At 36.4% G+C, this 20,448-nt stretch overlaps 1 protein-coding gene across 1 annotated transcript; it reads right to left on the minus strand.

The window, feature by feature from the left end:
• Nucleotides 1–26: 26 nt before the first annotated feature.
• tbcelb (tubulin folding cofactor E-like b) lies at nucleotides 27–19,513 on the minus strand. The gene is made up of 9 exons (XM_073839972.1): nucleotides 19,400–19,513; nucleotides 15,618–15,774; nucleotides 15,017–15,186; nucleotides 13,083–13,222; nucleotides 11,224–11,405; nucleotides 10,359–10,615; nucleotides 9,479–9,605; nucleotides 9,179–9,295; nucleotides 27–1,110 (listed from the first exon to the last, which is right to left on the minus strand). Exons 3-9 carry the CDS (start codon nucleotides 15,153–15,155, stop codon nucleotides 786–788), a joined length of 1,287 nt encoding a protein of 428 aa, XP_073696073.1. The 5' UTR covers nucleotides 15,156–15,186; nucleotides 15,618–15,774; nucleotides 19,400–19,513; the 3' UTR covers nucleotides 27–785.
• Between the last annotated feature and the right edge of the window lie 935 nt (nucleotides 19,514–20,448).

Consider the following 20,448-nt stretch of genomic DNA (forward strand, 5'->3'; position numbering starts at 1 on the left):
ATATATATATATATATATATATATATATATATATATGTTCATATACTGAGCATGAGTATTTTGGTATTGTTTTAGCAAGATTCTGAAAGCTAAAGTGCATGTTTTCGTTAAAAATCGCCCAGTTCACAATGTTAAGTTAATAATAATTTAACATTTGAGCCTTCCAGTTTCGCTGGCAATGTCACTTTCACATAATAAGTTTTTGTGTGGCTACGTCTATTTTATAGACTATTTTAACAATTACTTAACTAACTTTTTGGGCCTTGAACGTGGTAGTTACATTGCTATCTATGCAGGGTCAGAAAGCTCTTGGATTTCATCAAAAATATCTATAATAAATAACAATTTGTGTTCTGAAGATTTGGGCATCTCAACTGCTAGGGGACCAAATATTCCACACAGCACTTTTAATAAATGGTAAAATACTCTTCAGAGCAGAGGTGTGTATGCGGTTGTGGGTAATTCCTGAGAAGCAGTCTCACAAACACACAAGAAAAATTGAGTCCAATTTTTTTTTCTTGTATACGTAGATCCACAAAACAGTGGAAGTTAAAATCTTTTTTTTAATCCTAATCCAACATCTCTTTTTTAAATAGGACTAAATATGCTTGAAAACCAGACTGGCAGTTTTTCCTCTCTCCTCAACATAAGGCATGCTGATTTGTGCACTGTTCACAACATTCACATTGCCTACATTGAAAGATGGTATTCCAATAATTCTGGAAACATCTCAACCAGTCATTTTCTTTTTCCCAAAGAGGGCTCAGTTGTCGCACTCTGTTTTGTCACTGTGTCTTGGGCACCACCAAGATTTCATCTCCATCTCGTATACTGTAGGAATGAAGTGCTCGTGCTCCGTATTTCATCTCCTGGGGCTCTAGTGCGTAGCCAAGCTGCCGGTCGATATAGTACACACGTATCTTGTTTGGTGGTAGCTGGACCACGGCTCTTAACTGCTTCTTTAGATCTGCCACTGTCTGATCCAATCTGAGCTCTAGGGGCTCTGCCTGGTCCCCAAAACGCACCTCTACCTGGACATGGCAGAGAGGGCGCAAATCCACCTCTGCAAGTGGGGCTAGGCGGCCATAGCGTGCTACCAAAGTGTGGTACCTGAAAAGAGTGGATAGCAGTGAGTAAACGAGAACCATCACAATTTAGCCAATGTACATGTGAAGTCAAAAGTTTACAAACATTTATTTTACCACAATAAGAGGGATCATACAAAATGCATGTTATTTTTTATTTGGTACTGACCTGAATAAGATATTTCACATAAAAGATGTTTACATAGATATAGTCCACACGAGTTCAAAAGTTTACATCCACTTGATTCTGTTGTTACCTGAATGATCCACAGCCGGTTTTTTTTTTTTTTAGTGATAGTTGTTTATGAATCCATTGTTTGTCCTGAACAGTTAAACTGCCTGCTCTTCTTCAGAAAAATCCTTCAGGTATTTGAAACCTTTCCAGCAAAGACTGTATGATTTTGAGATCATTTTGAGGACAACTGACAGGCTGAGGTTCATACCCTATTACATAAGGTTCAAACGCTCACTGATGCTTCAGAAGGAAACATGATACATTAAGAGCCGGGGGGTGAAAACTTTTTGAAGATCAGGGTAAATTTAAACTATTTTGTCTTCTGGGAAAAAAATAAGTATCTTCTGTAGCTTTTGAAGGGCAGTACAAAATGAAAAAAAAATAAGATATTTAGGCAAAATAAAGTTTACACTCCTGGCTCTTAAATGCATCTTGCGTTTTTCATTCTGGAGCATCAGTGAGTGTTGGGTCACAAAGAGAGTATGTCCTTCTGTAATAGTTGCATATGAGTCCCTCAGTTGTTCAAGGATTTTTCTGAAGAACAGTGGGCAGTTTAACTGTTCATGACAAACAAGGGACTCATGAACAAGTATCACTAAACAAAACAAAAAAACACAGCTGTCGATCATTCAGGTAACAACACAGTATTAAGAATCAAGTTTATGTAAACTATTGCACAGGGCCATTTTTTATAAATTCAACAATTTTCTCTTGTGGACTACATGTAAACATCTTTTATGTGAAGTATCTTATTCAAATCAGTACCGCATTTTGTATGATCCCTCTTATTTCGGTTAAACTACTGGTAAAAAAAAAAAAAATACATTTTGCAGATTCTGCAAGGTGTATGTAAACTTTTGACTTCAACTGTATATGCTTTTTTCCCTTTTAGACTCAGTGATAATTATAGACCCCAGATAATATAAAATAGCTCTGTTTCAAAACTAGTTAACTACAACGCATTTTAAATAATCAAAGGCATACTGATACAAAGGCTATTATTCCCCACAGTAGGCAACAACATTTAACTTGTAACTGTACCTTATACTGATAACAAGTTGTATTGATTAAAAATGATTATGATCTTGAACTTGATGACTTGAGGGATGATGGATGAAATGCTAACTCATTCCTGGGTTTTAGGAGTCATTTCTGCAGCACCCTACAGTTAGCTTTGCAATATGCTAAACATATTGGAATGATTTCTGGGTCATACTTTTACATCTGGCAAACAACTTTGAGCAGAGTTGCTGCTTATGTAGAGTGCTCCAGTTGTTCCAGTTCTGTCAAAAGTGAGTTTTAGAAGACTTAAAAATCAACTGCTTATGTAGGCAATGGACTAACAAGGGCTAATGATCTACGAAAACACAGGTAAAGCACACTTCAACTTGATATATGTTTGCAAGAAATCTCATGTCTCCCAGAAAGGTACGGTAGTCTCCCGTGTATTGATAGCGGCTCACAACGTCCACAAATTAGCCTATATTCAGCAGCCTGTTTCCTCCTGGTATTAGGATGTGTTTTGGTGAAATAGTCAGCCACATGATCAGGGGGGTGTTGTGCCCAGAAATGAGTTTTGCATATGTTGGTTTTCATCAAAAATGTCAATCACTTTTAAATGTTTAAGAAAGACAACTCCTCTAAACAATATTAATTTCAGTGCACCATGGAAGTGACCAGAGAGCTCTGTGTGTGTTTGCGAGAAAACGCGCTTGTGTATTTGTGTACCTGTTTGTGAAGCACACTGAGTTTTTAAACCGTGAGAAAGTTCTCACCAGCACCCCGTTTACCCTCCCTTCTTTCCCGTCTTGCTGAAGGATTGTGGGAAAGATAAGAGGAGATCGGCAGGAACAATTAAATAAAATCTCCACAAAAAAGTCTTTTAGCTTTAGAGGGCTACAGTAACCGACACAGCCAATCAAAGTAATTTCCCCAGCCTGTCCAGAAAAGTCTCCCCACAAAGCAGAGCCTGAGCCTGGGTAGGTGCCTGTGGCTCCCTGCCTTCGCCCTGGGAATACTGCCCCCTCTATACAAAGTGCCACTCTGTCTGAGAGAAAGAACAGTCTCACTCAAGGGTCTCATTTAGTGTGGCTAAGCTCCTTAAATGAAGGCGAATGGGTGTTCGTTGTGATAACATAGCTGCCTTGGATTCCTTGAACAGTGCTTAGATCAGTCTCGGAGATGGGACCGGACAGTCGCCGCCGTGCAGTGCACCAGGTTCATAGTAGAGCCATACAGTGAGTCTACTGTAGATACTGCAGTTGTTGATGGCCTCAAAAACAACACGATCCGTTTTCAGGGAGATAACATGCGCACAATCACCATTAGCTCAAAATTTAGATATCTACAACTTAACATGATAAGTAATCCCATTGAGACCAGAATAAATTCACTTGTGAGTCACCAGTCAGCAATTTGGCTTTTTATCCAAAGCTACTTTAGTACACATATTACCGTGGCAGTCACCCTAGATGAACTTGGGGTGGGGTACCTGTCTATTTGAAAGGTACAGCAGAGATACAGAATCTTAGGCTTTGTTCACACAACTGCCGTTTGCGCTTTCCAAACTTAAGGACTTACAGTGATTTTGCATCAGTTGAAATCGGATCTGTTTCTTGACACAGTGTAGGCAATAACTAGGTTGCTATAGTAATGATGTAGGTGGTTGCATGAGACCAAGAGCATTGTTTTGTTTTTCAACAGCTAAGTGTCACACAAGACAAAATAACAACAAAAGCAATGTTTCTGTATTTTACACATACGTTAGTGTCTATTTTATGGATGGGACCCAATAAGTTAGCCTTATTCTTGAGTACATTAGTGGGCCCAAGACAATGTCGCTATGTTTAATGGAAATCCATTAAAACTGCAGTAAATGCTTTAATAGGAACTTGTCTACATGTTGTCTTTGATTGTTTCTATCTTGACAACTTTAGCATCGACATCTACCACAATGGATGCTAAAGAGCCTGGTTACGCAATCCACTTATCTTCTTAAATTTCTCATTGTCCATAAAGAGTGAAGCACTTACATTTTCACTGTACATTGCCCTTCTTACATCCTCGTTCTCCTGTAGGCCCCTACATTGTCTTTCACTGTCAAAATGTCAACAAGGTCCCAGGCTATGGTTACTCAAAGACAGTAAGACCAATAGTCCCTTTCATTTATTTCACACTCTCCTTCTGTCATCCCTGTCTTTGCATCCCTCCCCTCTACTATCATTCCTGTATTTTCCATTCCTCCAAGGGAGGATCAACGTGCACATGGCCACATCTCAGGTTTTAGTTACTCAAAGGCTGTTAAATATATAGGGCTCCTTCATCTATTTAACGGTCTCTCTCCTACCTACAAAGACTATTTAACAGCTGAATGGTGACTAGGTCCAATTCGTATTGCATTATTTGACATTTTTTTGTTAACACAACAGTATAAAAGCTATTTCAGTGCACATAAAGTAGTTTTAGAAGGATATGCATTAAACAATGTATATAGGCCTGGCTTAAGAAATCGAAAGCAGTCAAGCAGTGAAGGGTTTGAATTACACTAGCCAGCATTCAAATCTCTACATCTTCTCAGCGTTATAAAGATAACATCCCATGCCTACTTATACCTAAAGTTTATGCCTAAGCAACCGTAAATGCGACTAAGGTTACTGTGGCGTCACTTTGAAAGTCTCTCAAATGGTTCTAACCATTACTTTATGCCACCACAGTTTGAGTCTCTACAGCAGTTAGGTCTCATGCATTCAGAGAGGGCCTGGTCCAAAGGTGTGTTTGAGGTCAGGGACGCATAATTTCTTTCTGTCCATCTCTTTCTCTGTTTCTCAGATCTCTACCCGCTTTCAGAGTTTTATCACAGTCGGTAACATAGCCTAAGCTCTGCTCTGTGCCCAAAGGGTGGGGGAAAGAGCAGGCTGGGTTCAAAAAAGGGGCAACCTTAACCCATATCTAGAGTTTACCATCTACTTCTACACCTGCCCTTTCACCCTCCAGTGCCAACTCTCATCTCAACCTCATCCCTCTGGGAAAATGGCGTCCCCTTCAGAGGAACAGGCAGAATGGGACAGAGAGAAAGAAATAGAGGATGTGGATGGAGTGAGGAGGTCAGAAATGAGGGTCAGTGTACGCTGGTTTTAGTTTACACAGGTGTTGAAAAGAAAGTCTGTGAAGAAGTGGTCCCGGTGGAAACAAGAAGAAATAAATGAAAAAGCGACTTGTTAAGAAATGGTTGCAAAATTTTCTCATGAATTTTGAAACCTGATTGATTTTCTTTCTTCTTTCAAACAATGAATGTGAATAGTATCCACATCTGTCAATCAATATTTTATTCTGCATACATTTCAGTGCGTTCCTCACCGTTGCATGGCTTTAGAAGACTTAGAATATATACAACTTATACAACTTTTATGATGTTTGTACAGTGTTTAATACCCCCTGGCTACCATCCACTTTCATTTATTTTTTTTGGTGTTCCACTGAAGAAAGTCCTTTACCAAAGTTAAAACAACAATGTTGGGCGATTTTGAAGTTGGAGGAGAAAATGGGATGGAGTATGCATAAGAACTACCTGCCCGTTGCAACATTAATACATAATGCGTGAAGTCTTGTGTGCGCATCGCAGAGCTAGTGCAAGAAAAGCATTTGTGGTTAAAATGTGGTTAAAAAGTATTATAATTTTTTTTTTAAGACCATGACCAATGGTGTCATTAGATAAGACCCTTATTTCTTTGGCTGGGATTGTGTAGAGTCCTTTGAAGCTGCATTGAAACTGCAGTTTGAACCTTCAAACTGTTGGCCACCATTGAAGTCCACTATATGGAAAAAAAAAATCCTGGAATGTTTTCCTCAAAAACCTAAATTTCTTTGCAACTGAAAACAGAAAAACATGAACCTCTTGGATGACATGGGAGTGAGTAAATTATCAGGGCATTTTTTCATTCTGGAAGTGAACTAATCATTTAATTTGTGTCTTATATGTAATTATGCTATGGTATTTTATTTCTTAGTTTTCCCCATGTCTCTGTCTTTTAGTTGTATAATATATAAGTCAGATGAATGTCAGTGTTATAATGAGCACATCTGTTAAAGAAAGGGTTATTTTTAAAGCTTGTAAAAACCTCCCTTTAGTATCTGATACTTTAGACAGATGATAAAAGGCCACCATTTCTGAGAAGGCCCATTTCCACCTCATCTCTAGTTTCCGACCTTCTATGGCTAGAGCGGGAACTGTGTCATAACTGTTTAGTCAACTTAATCAATTCACTAGGTCTGAGAGCCGTTCCAGAACAAAGGCATCTCCATCGCTCAACGGAAAAAACAGGAGAGACTGAGTCAGGGACGTCATTCCATCCCCTTTTGAAAAAATCCTCCAGCTAACTCAATCCCCCCTAAAGCAAATGAAAAGGGGCAGGAGAGAAGAACAGGGAGGGAGCGAGGGGGATATAAGGAGGGGAAGAACGAATAAAGCTGCCACCTTGTGTATCGATTTTCTGATTGGCGTATTCCAGTACAAAGGCGTCTTTGAGGAGGGAGAGAGTGAACACATTGTCTCCCAAAGGTTAGAATCCCCTGCTGGAAGCTGGGGCTTGCCGCAGCCACTGAAAAAGTCCTCCGTACACTCTCCCAGGTTAAGTGGAATGGGGTGTGTTAAGAATGTGGGTGATCCGTTTTTTGTGTCTTTGACCTGCAAAGACCCTACAAAATACCCCCTGAAAGTCCCCCAAAAAACAGTAGCAAAGGGGAAGGCCAGGCGACATGAGGGATGGGAGAGTTAAACATCACCTAGATAACTAGAGACGCCAAACTAAAGAGAAAGATGTGAAAGGAAAATAGGTTGGAATGCCGTGGATGGCCACCATGATACTTAAAACATGGCCAAAGAGAGAGAGAGAGAGAGGCTTTTTGTGCTAAACCGGAAAGAGGTGGCTGGGTTTTCCCAATGTTAAGACTTTATTACATAGGAGTAAAACAACTAAAGTACAATGTTCTATAGAAAGCTACTGAGACACAAGCAATTATGACAAATAAAAACTGCAAGGAAGCAAACTGAAATTGCGTATTGAAAATACTCCTAATGGAAAATTTCTCAAGAACTCATATATTGCAAAAAAAAAAAAAAAAAAAAGTTTTTACACTCGCAGGTGGTTTTTCAGGCAATTTGGAAAAAGGAATATTTCGGAAAACTGCAATGGAAACCGCTTTTTCGCATTTACAAGTCACTTTGTGTATGTAAAAGTCACATGATCGCTCTTTAATGTACTATAACCTCCAAAAAGTACCTCATATGTGGCCGTTCACAAAAGCATTGACTACACAATGCTTGAATATGGGGCTTTCCTTGCCATTCAAGCTTGAATAACCCCTTATTTAAACGTGGCCACTCTAGTCAATGATTGTATTTATACCAGGCATGTCGCGACTAGTTTCAGTTTCAGAAGTGTCCCAGAAGTCACTCTATGTGCTGCTTCTGTAAATATAGATGCCTACATCTTCTATGATAGAAATTATTGACTAGTGCACTGGCTGCGACATACACAAACCTACCAACATCCCTCGCCATGACTTATCGTGAGAGGAAAACATTATGTTTTAGTTGCATAACATGGGTTAATCGAAATGCCAGCATTTATAAATTATCACAAAAGTTTTGTGCAAATATGTAATGGAAATGTACCAAGTAAGAAAATATAATACTTATTCATTGCATTATTCAGAATTTAATAGATTGTTTAATTGTACATAAACTAGTGCTCATTAAAGTCGCAATGAAATTAAAATTCATCTCTGTTTTCTGAATGCATATTATTGATCTTATTTTAAACTCATTTATATATGTTGTTACATTTTTCTTAATCCAAATATCCTAACTTGATCTTCCATTTAAACAACAGAATTCTGTCTGCTGACATAAAATAATTAACTCTAATAATTCAGTTTAGAACCAGGCCCCCGCCCTGCATTTTTTTTTCTCGATAATGTTTTCCTCAATGTATTTCACAACACAGAAAAAAAAAAAAGATTTGTCTCTGCTGCTTTATTAGGACTTTTAAACCCTTGGCCAAAGGTCCTTCTGTGTGTGTCCATTTAGAACTATTTTATGGATATATAAAAAAAAAAAAAACATATATACCTTTGCATAAACTTTCTTAGAGTATGTTTATATACTGTAAATAATTAATGACAGCCTTTTAGAAGTCAGTAAAGAAGTACTGGGAGTGGTTTGATCTACTTGAGGGTATTACTTGAGAATGACTACAACTGCAGAGAGAAACCATAGAGCTGGTCAGTCATTTCCCTATTAACTTTTTAAAAAACTTTGGGAAAATTGGAAACATTAGGTTTGGGTAATAGAAAAGACCTGAGTTTGCAGTTATGAGGGGATTAAAAGGAAGCATATTTTAATATTTATGTACATTGATTAAATAGAATAGTTTCATATGTAGACACCGGTCATTTTCTGGGATGTTCTGTATCCAGCTTATTTTTGCTGTAGGAACTGGCACGGCCATTTGTAAATTTTATGGGTCAGGCTTCCAGTCTCATCTGCGTCTAGCTATTTTTAGCTATACAAAACAGCTCATTTTGATGCTTGTTGCAGATTGGTGTGTTATACCATATTATTATCTTATTGTATTGTAATCTTAATTATGAACACATATGAACACACGCAAACAGTTTTTCCATTTACTGCACATTGTTATTCTTCTCGTTATTTCCCTATGGTGGCTAATGAACCGGTCTCGCCAATAGGCTTACGTCTGTGTTAAAGAATAAGGTCGATATAGTTCTCTAAAGAAAAAAGAGACTAAGAGAGTTGTGTATATGGAATTTGGTGGTGTGTGGGGTTTGAGTGGGTTACCTCTGGGGTAGCTCATCCTCAGGGCAATCCAGGTGGTAGCGGATGAAAAAACGTTCTGCGTCCTCTCTTTCTCCATCGGTGACCACACTGCCGTTCAACACAGTCACATGAGGCAACCTTACAAAACATAGAAGAAGGACAAGTGTGTGTGAGGGAGGGAAACAGAAAAAAAAACAGAAAATGCATGAACATGTACAATTCTATATTGGTGGCCAGCCACATTGATTTGTGTTGTCATTTCCCACAATTCTTAACAACTGCACATTTAAGAAGTGGATAATTTTGTGTATGGTTACTTACTGTGCTACCATAAGATAACGTCTCTCCTGATCAGTGTAGGGCTGCAGTAAAGGAATACCCATCACTCTGACCTCTTGAAGCTTTGGGAAAAAATTCAATTTCTCTATGTCCTCCCAGCTACTTAGACCTAAATAATACAACACCTACATGTCAGCTAATAATCCATTAAAGGGACAGTTCATCCAAAAATAAAAATTAAGTCAATTACTACAGATAGTGCCAGCAGCTCACTGAGCACAACCGTTCTATGTAATCAAAATAATGGTGCCCCCCATAGTCCAAGATATGTATAAAACGATGAGGATTTTTAAAATAATGTAAATCTTTCATAGGTTTCCTACTACATATTTTAGTAAGATACATCATTTAGGTTATATTAAGCTATACAAGTCATAATACCCAAGGTTCCTTTTAAGTGACTTACATTTTACAGTTCTTGTTTTTGCTGTATTTCGACAACGAAAAGAGTTTCAAAAAAGCCACATTAGAACTGATTTGCATCTCTGAGCAATAAACGACAGTGATCATTATTAAATCAATCAGTCATTTGAATGAATCAGTTGAATGAATGACTCAAGGACTCGCTCATGCAGTAATTTGCTGCCACCTACTGGTGATTTTAGATTTATATTTAACGTATATTTTCCCTTTTTTCCCCCAAATCATTTCAAAATATCAGTATTCAGCATTTATCCACTTGAAATTTTTTGCCCAGCCTTGGGCTCTGTCCACACAGAGACGCATTTAGCTGTATACGTAAAAAAAATTGTATTGTATTGACATTTCTGTTCTGAAGATAAACGCAGGTCTTAGGGGTTTGGAACGACATGAGGGTGAGAAATAATTGACTGAATTTTAATTTTTGAATGCAATCCAGCACCTGAGTTGTGTAGGTTGATGCTGCATAGGTTGGAGAACAGTCTCTGTAGGGAGTCCTCAGGCTCGTGGATAGAAGAGAGGGAGTTGTTTGCCAGGATAAGAGACACCAGGCATGGATACATGAGGCCCAACTTACGCACCTCCGCCCAGTCCTGCAGCTGGTTATCTGTGATATGCAGCAGGCGCAGGGACGGGCACGACGAAGATGACACACTCACGCTCTCATACTCGTTCAGACACAAAAACAATTCCTCCAGCCTACATATACAACCACAGGAAAATGAAGAAAAGTTTTAGTGCATGACAAAATTATCCATTTTCACTGCTAGTGGAACGCTACAGTCACACAATGCTAAAATAATATGTCCATTTAAAAAAGTGCATCCAAAATTTTGTTTGTCATAATCTTTGATTTCTTAATATGAAAAATATTTGAACAAAACTGTTTATTGCTTGGTATGATTTATATATTTTTTTGTTTAAAATCACTAACATTCACACTTTTTAGAGAGCCCCCAAAACAAATCAGTCACTGGCAAAACATCTTCTCTATTTGTATTTTGCTTGCAAAAAATGTATTTTGTCATTATTTATGGCTACTTAAAAATTTGCCTCAAGGCTTGTATAGTGACATAATCTCAGTGACAAATAAAATCAGTGAAACCCCTTGGGCGGCGGGCCCAACATAATGACTTGAGGCTGAATGATGGTGTAAATTCAGGGTGGTACAACCTGTTGTCCGAACAATGCTTTGGAACAATTATAGCTATTGCAATGCAGAGAAACGGCATACCTAAATTATAAATAATGTATAAAAACACAGACAGTTCAGACCAATGCTACTCAAATGTTATAAAAACACATACTCTGGGATCTCTCGTGTAAGTGCGTGCACCATGTCCCAGGTGACATGCGTGTTATTGAGCACAAGGCGGCGGAGGCCTGAAAACGCTTCAGCAGCTCCAGGCTCTAGACTCGACCCTCTCAGTGGATTCATACTCAGATTGAGAAAGTCTAGGTTAGGGATGTTAGACAGGATCTTGCTTATCTACAGAGAAGAGAAGAAAGGAGAGAAAATAATAAAAAAAACTGACCGAACCCAACCAGTTTTTCTTGTCAAGCTTGTGCCAGGTAGCAGACCTCTATTTAATTGGACTTTTCAATGTTATTGTCTAACATATGCATAAAATTACACAAAGTAAACCTGCAGACCAAATATGTGACCATGGACCATATATATGAATACATACACAAATTAATAAGCTTTCCATTGATGTATGGTTTGTTAGATAGGACATTATTTGGTCGAGATACTATTTGAAAATGAGGAATCTGAGGGTGCAAAAAAATCTAAATACTGAGAAAATCGCATTTAATTTGTCCAAATTAAGTTTTGATATATTTATGGTAGGAAATTTACAAAATATCTTAAAGGAACATGATCTTTAATTAATATCCTAATGATTTTTGGCATAAGAAATTTTTTATAATTTTGACCCATGGCTATTGCTACAAATATACCCGTGCTACTTAAGACTGGTTTTGTGGTCCAGGGTCACATATGACCAGCAGAAAAGCTCCGCAGTCAGAAGTCGTTTTAAAATTAAACAGCATTCTAGAATTGATAGACATGAATTGATTTACTAAAGTCATGTGGATTACTTGGATTACGTGGATTATTGTGATGTTTTTATCAGCTGTTTGGGCTCTTATTCTGATGGCACCCATTCACTGCAGAGGATACATTGGTAAACAAGTGATGTAATGCTACATTTGCAATCCAAATCTGTACATCTTAGATGGCCTTAGTGTAAACAAAATTTTCATTTTTTAGGTGAACTATTCCTTTAAAACTTATTTTCTAATAATATCAGAGTAGTGAGTAGTGTACATTTAAAACAGTTCTATATTAACCATGATTTAATCTAATATTACTTTCACAGCATTTATAATCTCGATTAATGTTCATTTCTAAACATACTAAATCATTTTCAAATTTTAAGTTGCATAAAATAAAATTAAAAGTGTTGTTCATTGTTAGTTTATAATACCTACCTAATGCATTAATCACTGTAGTACTGCAGGGCTGTTGAATGCTTGAATCAGATGGACATTCTAAGGTGTGCAAGTTTTTTTTTTTTTTTAAGCAAATAAATATGGTAAACAACAAGATAAAAACAACAAATTATTTCCATGTTTTTGCCACAAAAGTATGTTTTAGCAGCAATTAAAACACCTCTCTCCCTCTCTCTAATAACTCTAATAACTCTAATAACTGCATTAGTCTGCTATCCATTGCTAGGTCTAAAATGACATTTTGGAATTAGCAATGGAGGTGTGGGATGAGATGCGTAAGAGATTAGTCCTGAACACAGAGTGTTTTAAGAAAAAAACTTGTCTTGAAATACATCATCTGAACAATATTTGAGGTGTGGTAACCATAGCATAAGATGATTAATTGACTTCAGTCCGTTAAATTATTAGAAAATAATGCACACCCAAGGTGTAACCGCCACTCTGCTTTGTGTCATGGCTGCATCACCACCTCGGGTGTGAATTGTTTTCTAATAATTTTCTAACAACGGTCCATTGTCAGTTATTCATTACTTAATAAATTGAATATTATTCAATCTTATAGTGTTACCTATATCTTACTGACATTCTTTGTGCTATATACACAAATGTAAATACACAGAGATCTGTAACTCAAATACATTTTTCTCACCTCTCCCCAATCTTTTAACTGGTTGTGAGAAAGGTCTAGCTCAACCACGTGAGCACAGAAAATGGCCACTTCCTCCTCATCTCCGGCCTCGGTGATTCCACAACCATCCAGAACCAGGATGCTTGGCAGATTTAGACGATCTAATACACACATAGAAAGACATAAACTGCCTTTAAATAACTAATAAATCTTATTTACTGATGAAACTCTATGACAATTTAAACAATTTGGACAAATGCCAATACAGGTTTTTTTATTATTATTTATTTACAGCATTTTAAGGTTAAGTTCACTTAATAATTTATTCACCCTGATGTGATTCAAGATGTCCATGTCTTTCTTTCTTCAGTCACATAGGAAATTAAGGTTTTTGAGAAAAAAAAATCCAAGATTTTTCTCCATGTAGTGGACTTCAGTGGGAGCCAACAGGTTGAAAGTTTAAATTTCAATGCAGCTTCAAAGGGCTCTACACGATCCCAGCCAAGAGTCTTTGATCGGTCATTTTCTAAAAACTTAAAAATATGATATAATTTTTAACCACAAATGCTTGTCCTGCACTACATAATCATGCTGAAAAGGTCATGTGTGACATAGGCGGAAGTACAGATCCAGTGTTTACAAAGTGAATGTGGAAAGAAAGTCAAACGCCCTTTACGAAAAAAGGTAAAACAATGTTGGGTGATTTTGAAGTTTGAGGAGAAAATGAGAGTTTTTTTGACCTACCCTACTTTTTGAACCGAAGTACACAGACGAAGAAGTAATCACGCGTGACCTTTCCAACGTAAAGTTGGAATAATGCGTAAAGTCGCGTATGCTCATCGCCGAGCTAGTGCAAGACAAGCATTTGTGGTTGAAATACATTTTTACAAAAAATCATAAAACGCCTATTTGTTTCATTAGATGAGACCCTTATTCCTAGGCTGGGATTGTGTAGAGCCCTTTGAAGCTGCATTGAAACAATTGAAAAGCAATTTCCCGTTTGATCTCCATTGAAGTCCAGTATATGGAGAAAAATCCTGGAATGTTTTCCTCAAAAGCTTTAATTTCTTTGCAACTGAAGACAAAAAGACATGAACATCTTGGATGACATGAAGGTGAGTAAAATATCAGAAAATTTTCATTCTGGAAGTGCACTTATCCTTTAACTTAAAGGTTTACTCCACCCAAAAATGAAAATTTTGTCATTAATTACTTACCCCCATGTCGTTCCAACCCATAAAAGGTTTGTTCGTCTTCGAAACACAAATTAAGATATTTTTCAACATCCAGAAACGTAGCAAGGAGAACGGTACAGTAATCCATGTGACATCAGGGGTTCAACTGTAATTTTACGAAGCTACGATAATACTTTTTGTACGCAAAGAAAACAAAAATAACGACTTTATTGCTTATTATTTATTGCTTTCAATGGTATATGCTCAAAAATGGCACTAGGGTGACGTGGAGAAGACGAATTGTTGAATAAAGTCATTTTTTTGTTTTTTTTTTGCGTACAAAAAGTATTCTTGTAGCTTCGTAAAATTGCGGTTGAACCCCTGATGTCACATGGATTATTTTACCAATCTCCTTGCTAAGTTTCTGGACGTTGACCGTGTTAAATACATTGCTGTCTATGGGAGGGTCAGAGAGCTGTTAGAATGCATCAAAAATATCTTAATTTGTGTTCTGAAGATGAACAAAGCTTTTAAGGGTTTGGAACAACATGGGGATAAGTAATTAATGACAAAATTTTCATTTTAGGGGGGATAACTCTTTAATATCTTCAGAAAATCATTAGATTTTGGCCATAGAATACATTACTATAATGTTAACAATGTGCTCTTCAACAGAAATGAGCAAAACAATGTTAAATGGCAATAAGCAATGTGTCAGGATCCACGCCCTCTTTAACTAGCAGGCTCAGCATTTCACCTAAGGCCAAAAATAAAACTGACCTTTGACAGGTGAACCCTGGGGACTCGTCCGGATCACCACTCCAACTCCTGGCCCACGGCAGTATGGAAAGTTTTCCGGGCTGTACTTCTCACTGATCACCTGCACTAAAGTGCGTCCTTCTGTCTCCTCGGACTCCATCTCACCTTTCCTCCCACTCTCACACCTTCAGCTGAGCAAACACAGAGAGTAGTGTGAGTTAAAATGAATGTTTAATTTCCAGTAAAACAAACAGGTTTATCAGTTATGTGGACTGAGTGGACAGGCATGTGCTTGAAAGAAATGATTTGCTAACATTAGAAGAGGGTTGTCTGGAATTTTTGACAAGGGCAAAGATTAGTACAACAAGTTTCAAAGAGCTGACATTTGGGTCAATGACTTTTAAGAGGGTCCAAGATAAAAGGACAAATGGTTCAAAATCTAGTTTAAGGATTATGGAAAACTACTTGCATTTTAATGTATTTTTAAATAAATTTAAAGGACAAAAAATGAGTTCCAATAATCAAAACACTATTACTCTAATATGCTAAAAAGCAACTGATTTCTATATTAAAAAACAGTGTTACAAGGTTAAAGCCAAAAGAGTGAAATCTGTTGACTCACATTTGATCTGGAGGTCAAATCGGAGCACATCGATGGTGGGCCTCCTGTCGGGTTTTGATCCTAGTCCCCCGACGTCTATTGATGTAAAGCATCCAGGAATGGATCTCTTAACCTGTGGCCTTGTGGGTCAGGGCCGTGGGTATCCCACAGCCCCTGACTTAAAAATAGCAAGAGTGGAAGAATAGACAGAAATGGACAAATGATATGATGCACATGTGTCACGTGGAAAGCTTGTAGTCACAGAACAATCATCCTTCTATCTCTTTATGATGCCTACACAAATGAAGTAACACTAGCACTGGTATGGAAAGGTCTGTCCTTGAAATAGGATCTAGTGACGCAGTGTCCGACTCCCATATGCTGCTGTTTTACACTGGAGCACAATGGGAAAACTCCAGTGGTGCAAACGGATGTAGCTCTCTGAGCTTATGTATGAGCCTCTTTTGTCTAGACAGATGAATCTGTAAGTGTAAAGAGATCTTTATTGCTAAAAGATTGGCCTGCTGATGTATTATGTCGGTGGGTTTCTGTCCATGAGCAGAAGTGTGATCTAAATCTAATCCTCAGAACGAAACCAGCACAGACAGATATCTGTCGCAAGCTTCTGTGAAGTCCACTCAAAGTACATCTCACAAACTACACTTCAAAGCAAGATTCATCTTGCTCCAAAACCTTGTCTGTCTAGACCAGACAAAGTTTTTTTTTCTTTCGAGAGAGAGAGAGAGATAATCCCATAGTGGGTTTATTGGACTGCATTACTATTAGTATAAAAAGTGTAACACTTTATGATAAGTTCCCATTATACACTGCCATTTAATGGTTTTGAGAACAGTAATATTTTTAATGTAGTCTCTTATGCTCATCAAGGCTGTATTTATTTGATCAAAAATACAGACAAAAAAAACATTTGTGAAATATTATTGCAATTTCTAATATTGGTTTTCTATTTAAATATACTTTAAAATACAATTTATTTCTGTGAAGCAGCGCTGAATTTTTAACATCATTACTCCAGTCTTTAGTGTCACATGATCCGGTAACACTTTACAATAAGGTTCATTAGTTAACATTAGTTAACCACATTAGTTAACATGAACTAATAATGAACTGCACTTATACAGCATTTATTAATCTTTGTTAATGTTAATTTCAACATTTACTAATACATTATTAAAATTTTGTTAACATTAGTTAATGCAGTGTGAACTAACATGAACAAACAATGAACAACTGTATTTCCATTAACTAATGTTAATAAAGATTAGTAAATACAGTAACAAATGTATTGCTCATGGTTAGTTCATGTTAGTTAATACATTACCTAATGTTTAACTAATGAACCTTATTGTAAAGTGTTACCCATGATCCTTCAGAAATCATTGATAATAAATCAGTATATTAGAATGATTTCTGAGGGATCATGTGAAACTGAAGAATGGAGTAATGATGCTAAAAATTCAGCTTTGCTTCACAGGAATAAATTATATTTGAAAGTATTTTAAAATAGAAAACTGTTATTTTAATTTGTAATAATATTTTGGAAAATTACATTTTTTTTCTGTATTTTTAATCAAATAGATACAGCCTTGATGAGCATAAGAAACTTCTTTAAAAAACAAAAAATCTTAGAGATCCCAAACTTTTAAACACCAGTGTATATTAAATAAAAATGCATTAAATAACATTAATAATTAGAAATAATTTTTATTTATTATTGTCTTTGAAAAAAAAAAACTATTCATTGTTAATTAATATTAGGTCAACTTATTAATGTAACCAGATACAACCTTTCATTTATGGTTCATGATAAATGAATTCATGATAAATAAAGTCATTAACTAATGTTAACAAATGGTAAAGTAAATTAACACTTTTGGACTTGGCTACTGCATTTCAGTCGTGCTCAAATCCTCAAAGTATTAAAGTCGGCATGAAATGGAAATTTGCAATGGCTCTCCTTTTCTTCTTCGCTTCTCGAATAAGAAAAAAAGTAGGCCGTTGAACTTGTCCTTTAAGAATTGATTGGATTGTTGTTGTTTGCTAACTGCTGTGAAATATTTGTTTTCGACATGTCTTACTTGTTTTCATACTTACTTACATTTTAAGCTTTCTATACATACATTTCTCATGTCTGCGAGGCACATATTCACAGAGATTCAGCTTGTTTTAATTATGTCTGTAAAGAGGGGTGACGGAGACCGAGGCAGCAGAGAGAGCACCCTGTTTATTTTATTTATTTTACAAAAGCACATTGTTTTCTTGTTATAATGACTATACACAAAAAAGTAGCCCCTTTGCAGTTTCAAAATAACAGACCCTAGATAGCCCAAGTACGTCTACAGGATGTCTATTAAAGATCACATTTGGAAAGCATTTGCTGTGTACAAACATCTGACATCTGAAAGGAGACGTATGTGTTATAGACATATTGCAGATGAGCAAACACTCTAAAATATAGGTCTTGCAGATGTAAATGCAGACATCAAATAGACGTCTCCGAGATGTACATGTGCTATCAGGGACTGCACCGGTGCCGTCTTTGACCCCAGAGGATTAACAGTATTGCCGTAGGATATGTTCTATGTCCACGGTTGAAGCGATAACCCCATAACGTGATATTTAGCCCCTGGAAGGTGTCTCTCACATTGTCCCACAGCAACATTAAAATAGTGTAGATTAGTGTACAATGTTCATTCATTTACAATATTTAATATTGGAGGCATCCAAGTTATTTGACATATTAGAATTTTTTTTTAAAGTAACACAACTCTTTCCCCTGGCAATTAGTTACTTTTATAATGATGTAACTCAGTTACTATTTGTGAGAAGTTACTAGTAACTATAACTAATGACTTTTTTTTTTAAAGTAACATGCCCAACACTGCTTACAATTAAAATTGATTAAGATGAATTGTTCACCTGAAGACTAGCAATGTTTGATTTTGATTTGAAATAAGTAAGCAAATAAGCTCTTTTTTCATTATAGTAAATTACTTTTCCATCATCGCTGGACATAATATCGTCAGAAAAAGGTGAACAACAGATGTTTCAGATAAAATGTTTCAAGATAAAATTGTCGATTTGCTGCCACGAAAGCAGTAAACGTGACTCGACTTGTCCTAAAATAAGCCTCGGGTCAGGAGTCAACTGTTCATTTAACGCAGTCAACAGCTGAGCATTGAGCATTGAGCATTGACAAGTTGTTGAATTTCAAATGCACGGACGCCATGACAACGCGTTTGTTTTGGATTAGCGCTGCTCGACCAGATTGTGCAGCTCTGCAATAGAAACTGTTCCAGTGTTTACACACTCAACAATTTTGTTGTAGAGTTTCGTGAGTTTTAGTGTTTTCAAACAATAACGCATAATACCGTACGTGTCCTTTTAAACGCACTGTATGACTTCCGACCAGCTAAATATAGAATCACACAGGCGTAAAGTACAGTAAAGTACAGGCATACACAAGGGTGACTACAGCAGCCAATAAACGCGTGGATTTTATTTATTTATTTATTAATCACAAAAACAACACTAGCCTGCACCGAAAGGCTAGTTCAACGTTTAAAAGAAAGAAAACATGTTTATAAATGCGACCTGCAGATAAAAAAGCAAATGTCACACGATGACTAAAAGAGAGAATGTTTACGATGATGGATGTTTGGAAAAAAATAAAAGTAAACAATGTAACGTACTCGAATCGCCCGTCTCGGCATCTACAGGCACAATAAATAAAAAGCGAATTACATTTGTGGCATTTTACTTCAGTAGTTTGATATGCTTACCAATGACAAGGTTCGGCAAAATCGCTCAGGTTGTTTTTGTTGTTGATCCGTTGACAGTATTTTGAACACGAAGCTCTACCGTAGTTACTTCCTATTGGCGAAGCAGGCTTGTTTTGCTGCCTGCTGCTCCAGTACAGAGGGTGGCAGCATTACATAACACACACTAATCACATCTTGTAAAATGACACGAAAACATTTATTATTCACAAAATTAGTCATGTTTTATTATTATTTAACACAGAACGCTCTCTAGCTAGTGTTTAAAAAACAATATGTGACTTAGGTTGACACAAAGCAATGTATACACAACCAGAATACAAACAAATAAAAAAGACAAATAAATAAATAAAACAAACAAATAAAATAAAACAAATTTAAAAATTAATAAATATAGGCATGGTACTGTAGTGTTCATTTCGTTGATAAATGATGTGTTTGTTTACAAAAGGATGTTCGTCTTTTTTATGAGGAAAAACTTTCTTGCTTCAATTTCTTTTGCATTTTAGGTTTAAGTGTACAAACAACAACAAAACAGCTCGGTAAAATTAACTGCTGTCTAAAAATAAGTACAATTTTTGCTAAAGTTACAAGTGACAGTGTTTTTGCCAAATTTGAGTTACCGGTCAAAAGATTTTTAATGTTTTCGCCAAGCCTGCATTATTTGAGTAATATTGTGAATATTAGTATTGTATTTAAAATAACTGCTTTCTATTTAAATATATTTTAAGATTAAATTTATTCCTGTGGTCAAAGCTCAATTTTCTGCATCATTATCCAGTCTTCTGATTCTGATTTGCTAGAAACATTTATTATCATTATCATCAATATTTAAAACAGTTGAGTACATTTCTTTCAGGATTCTTTGATGAATAGAAAGATCCAAAGATCAGCTTTTATCTGAAATAGAAAGCTTTTGTTACATTATACACTATACACTTCAAAAGCTTGGAGTCAGTATAATTTTTTTTTTTTTTTTCATTTTGTTTTGGGGAAGAAATTAAATAAATTAATACTTTTATTTAGCAAGGATGCTTTAAATTAATTAAAAG

Source organism: Garra rufa, chromosome 5, assembly GCF_049309525.1.
Source record: "Garra rufa chromosome 5, GarRuf1.0, whole genome shotgun sequence".
Taxonomy (NCBI): domain Eukaryota; kingdom Metazoa; phylum Chordata; class Actinopteri; order Cypriniformes; family Cyprinidae; genus Garra; species Garra rufa.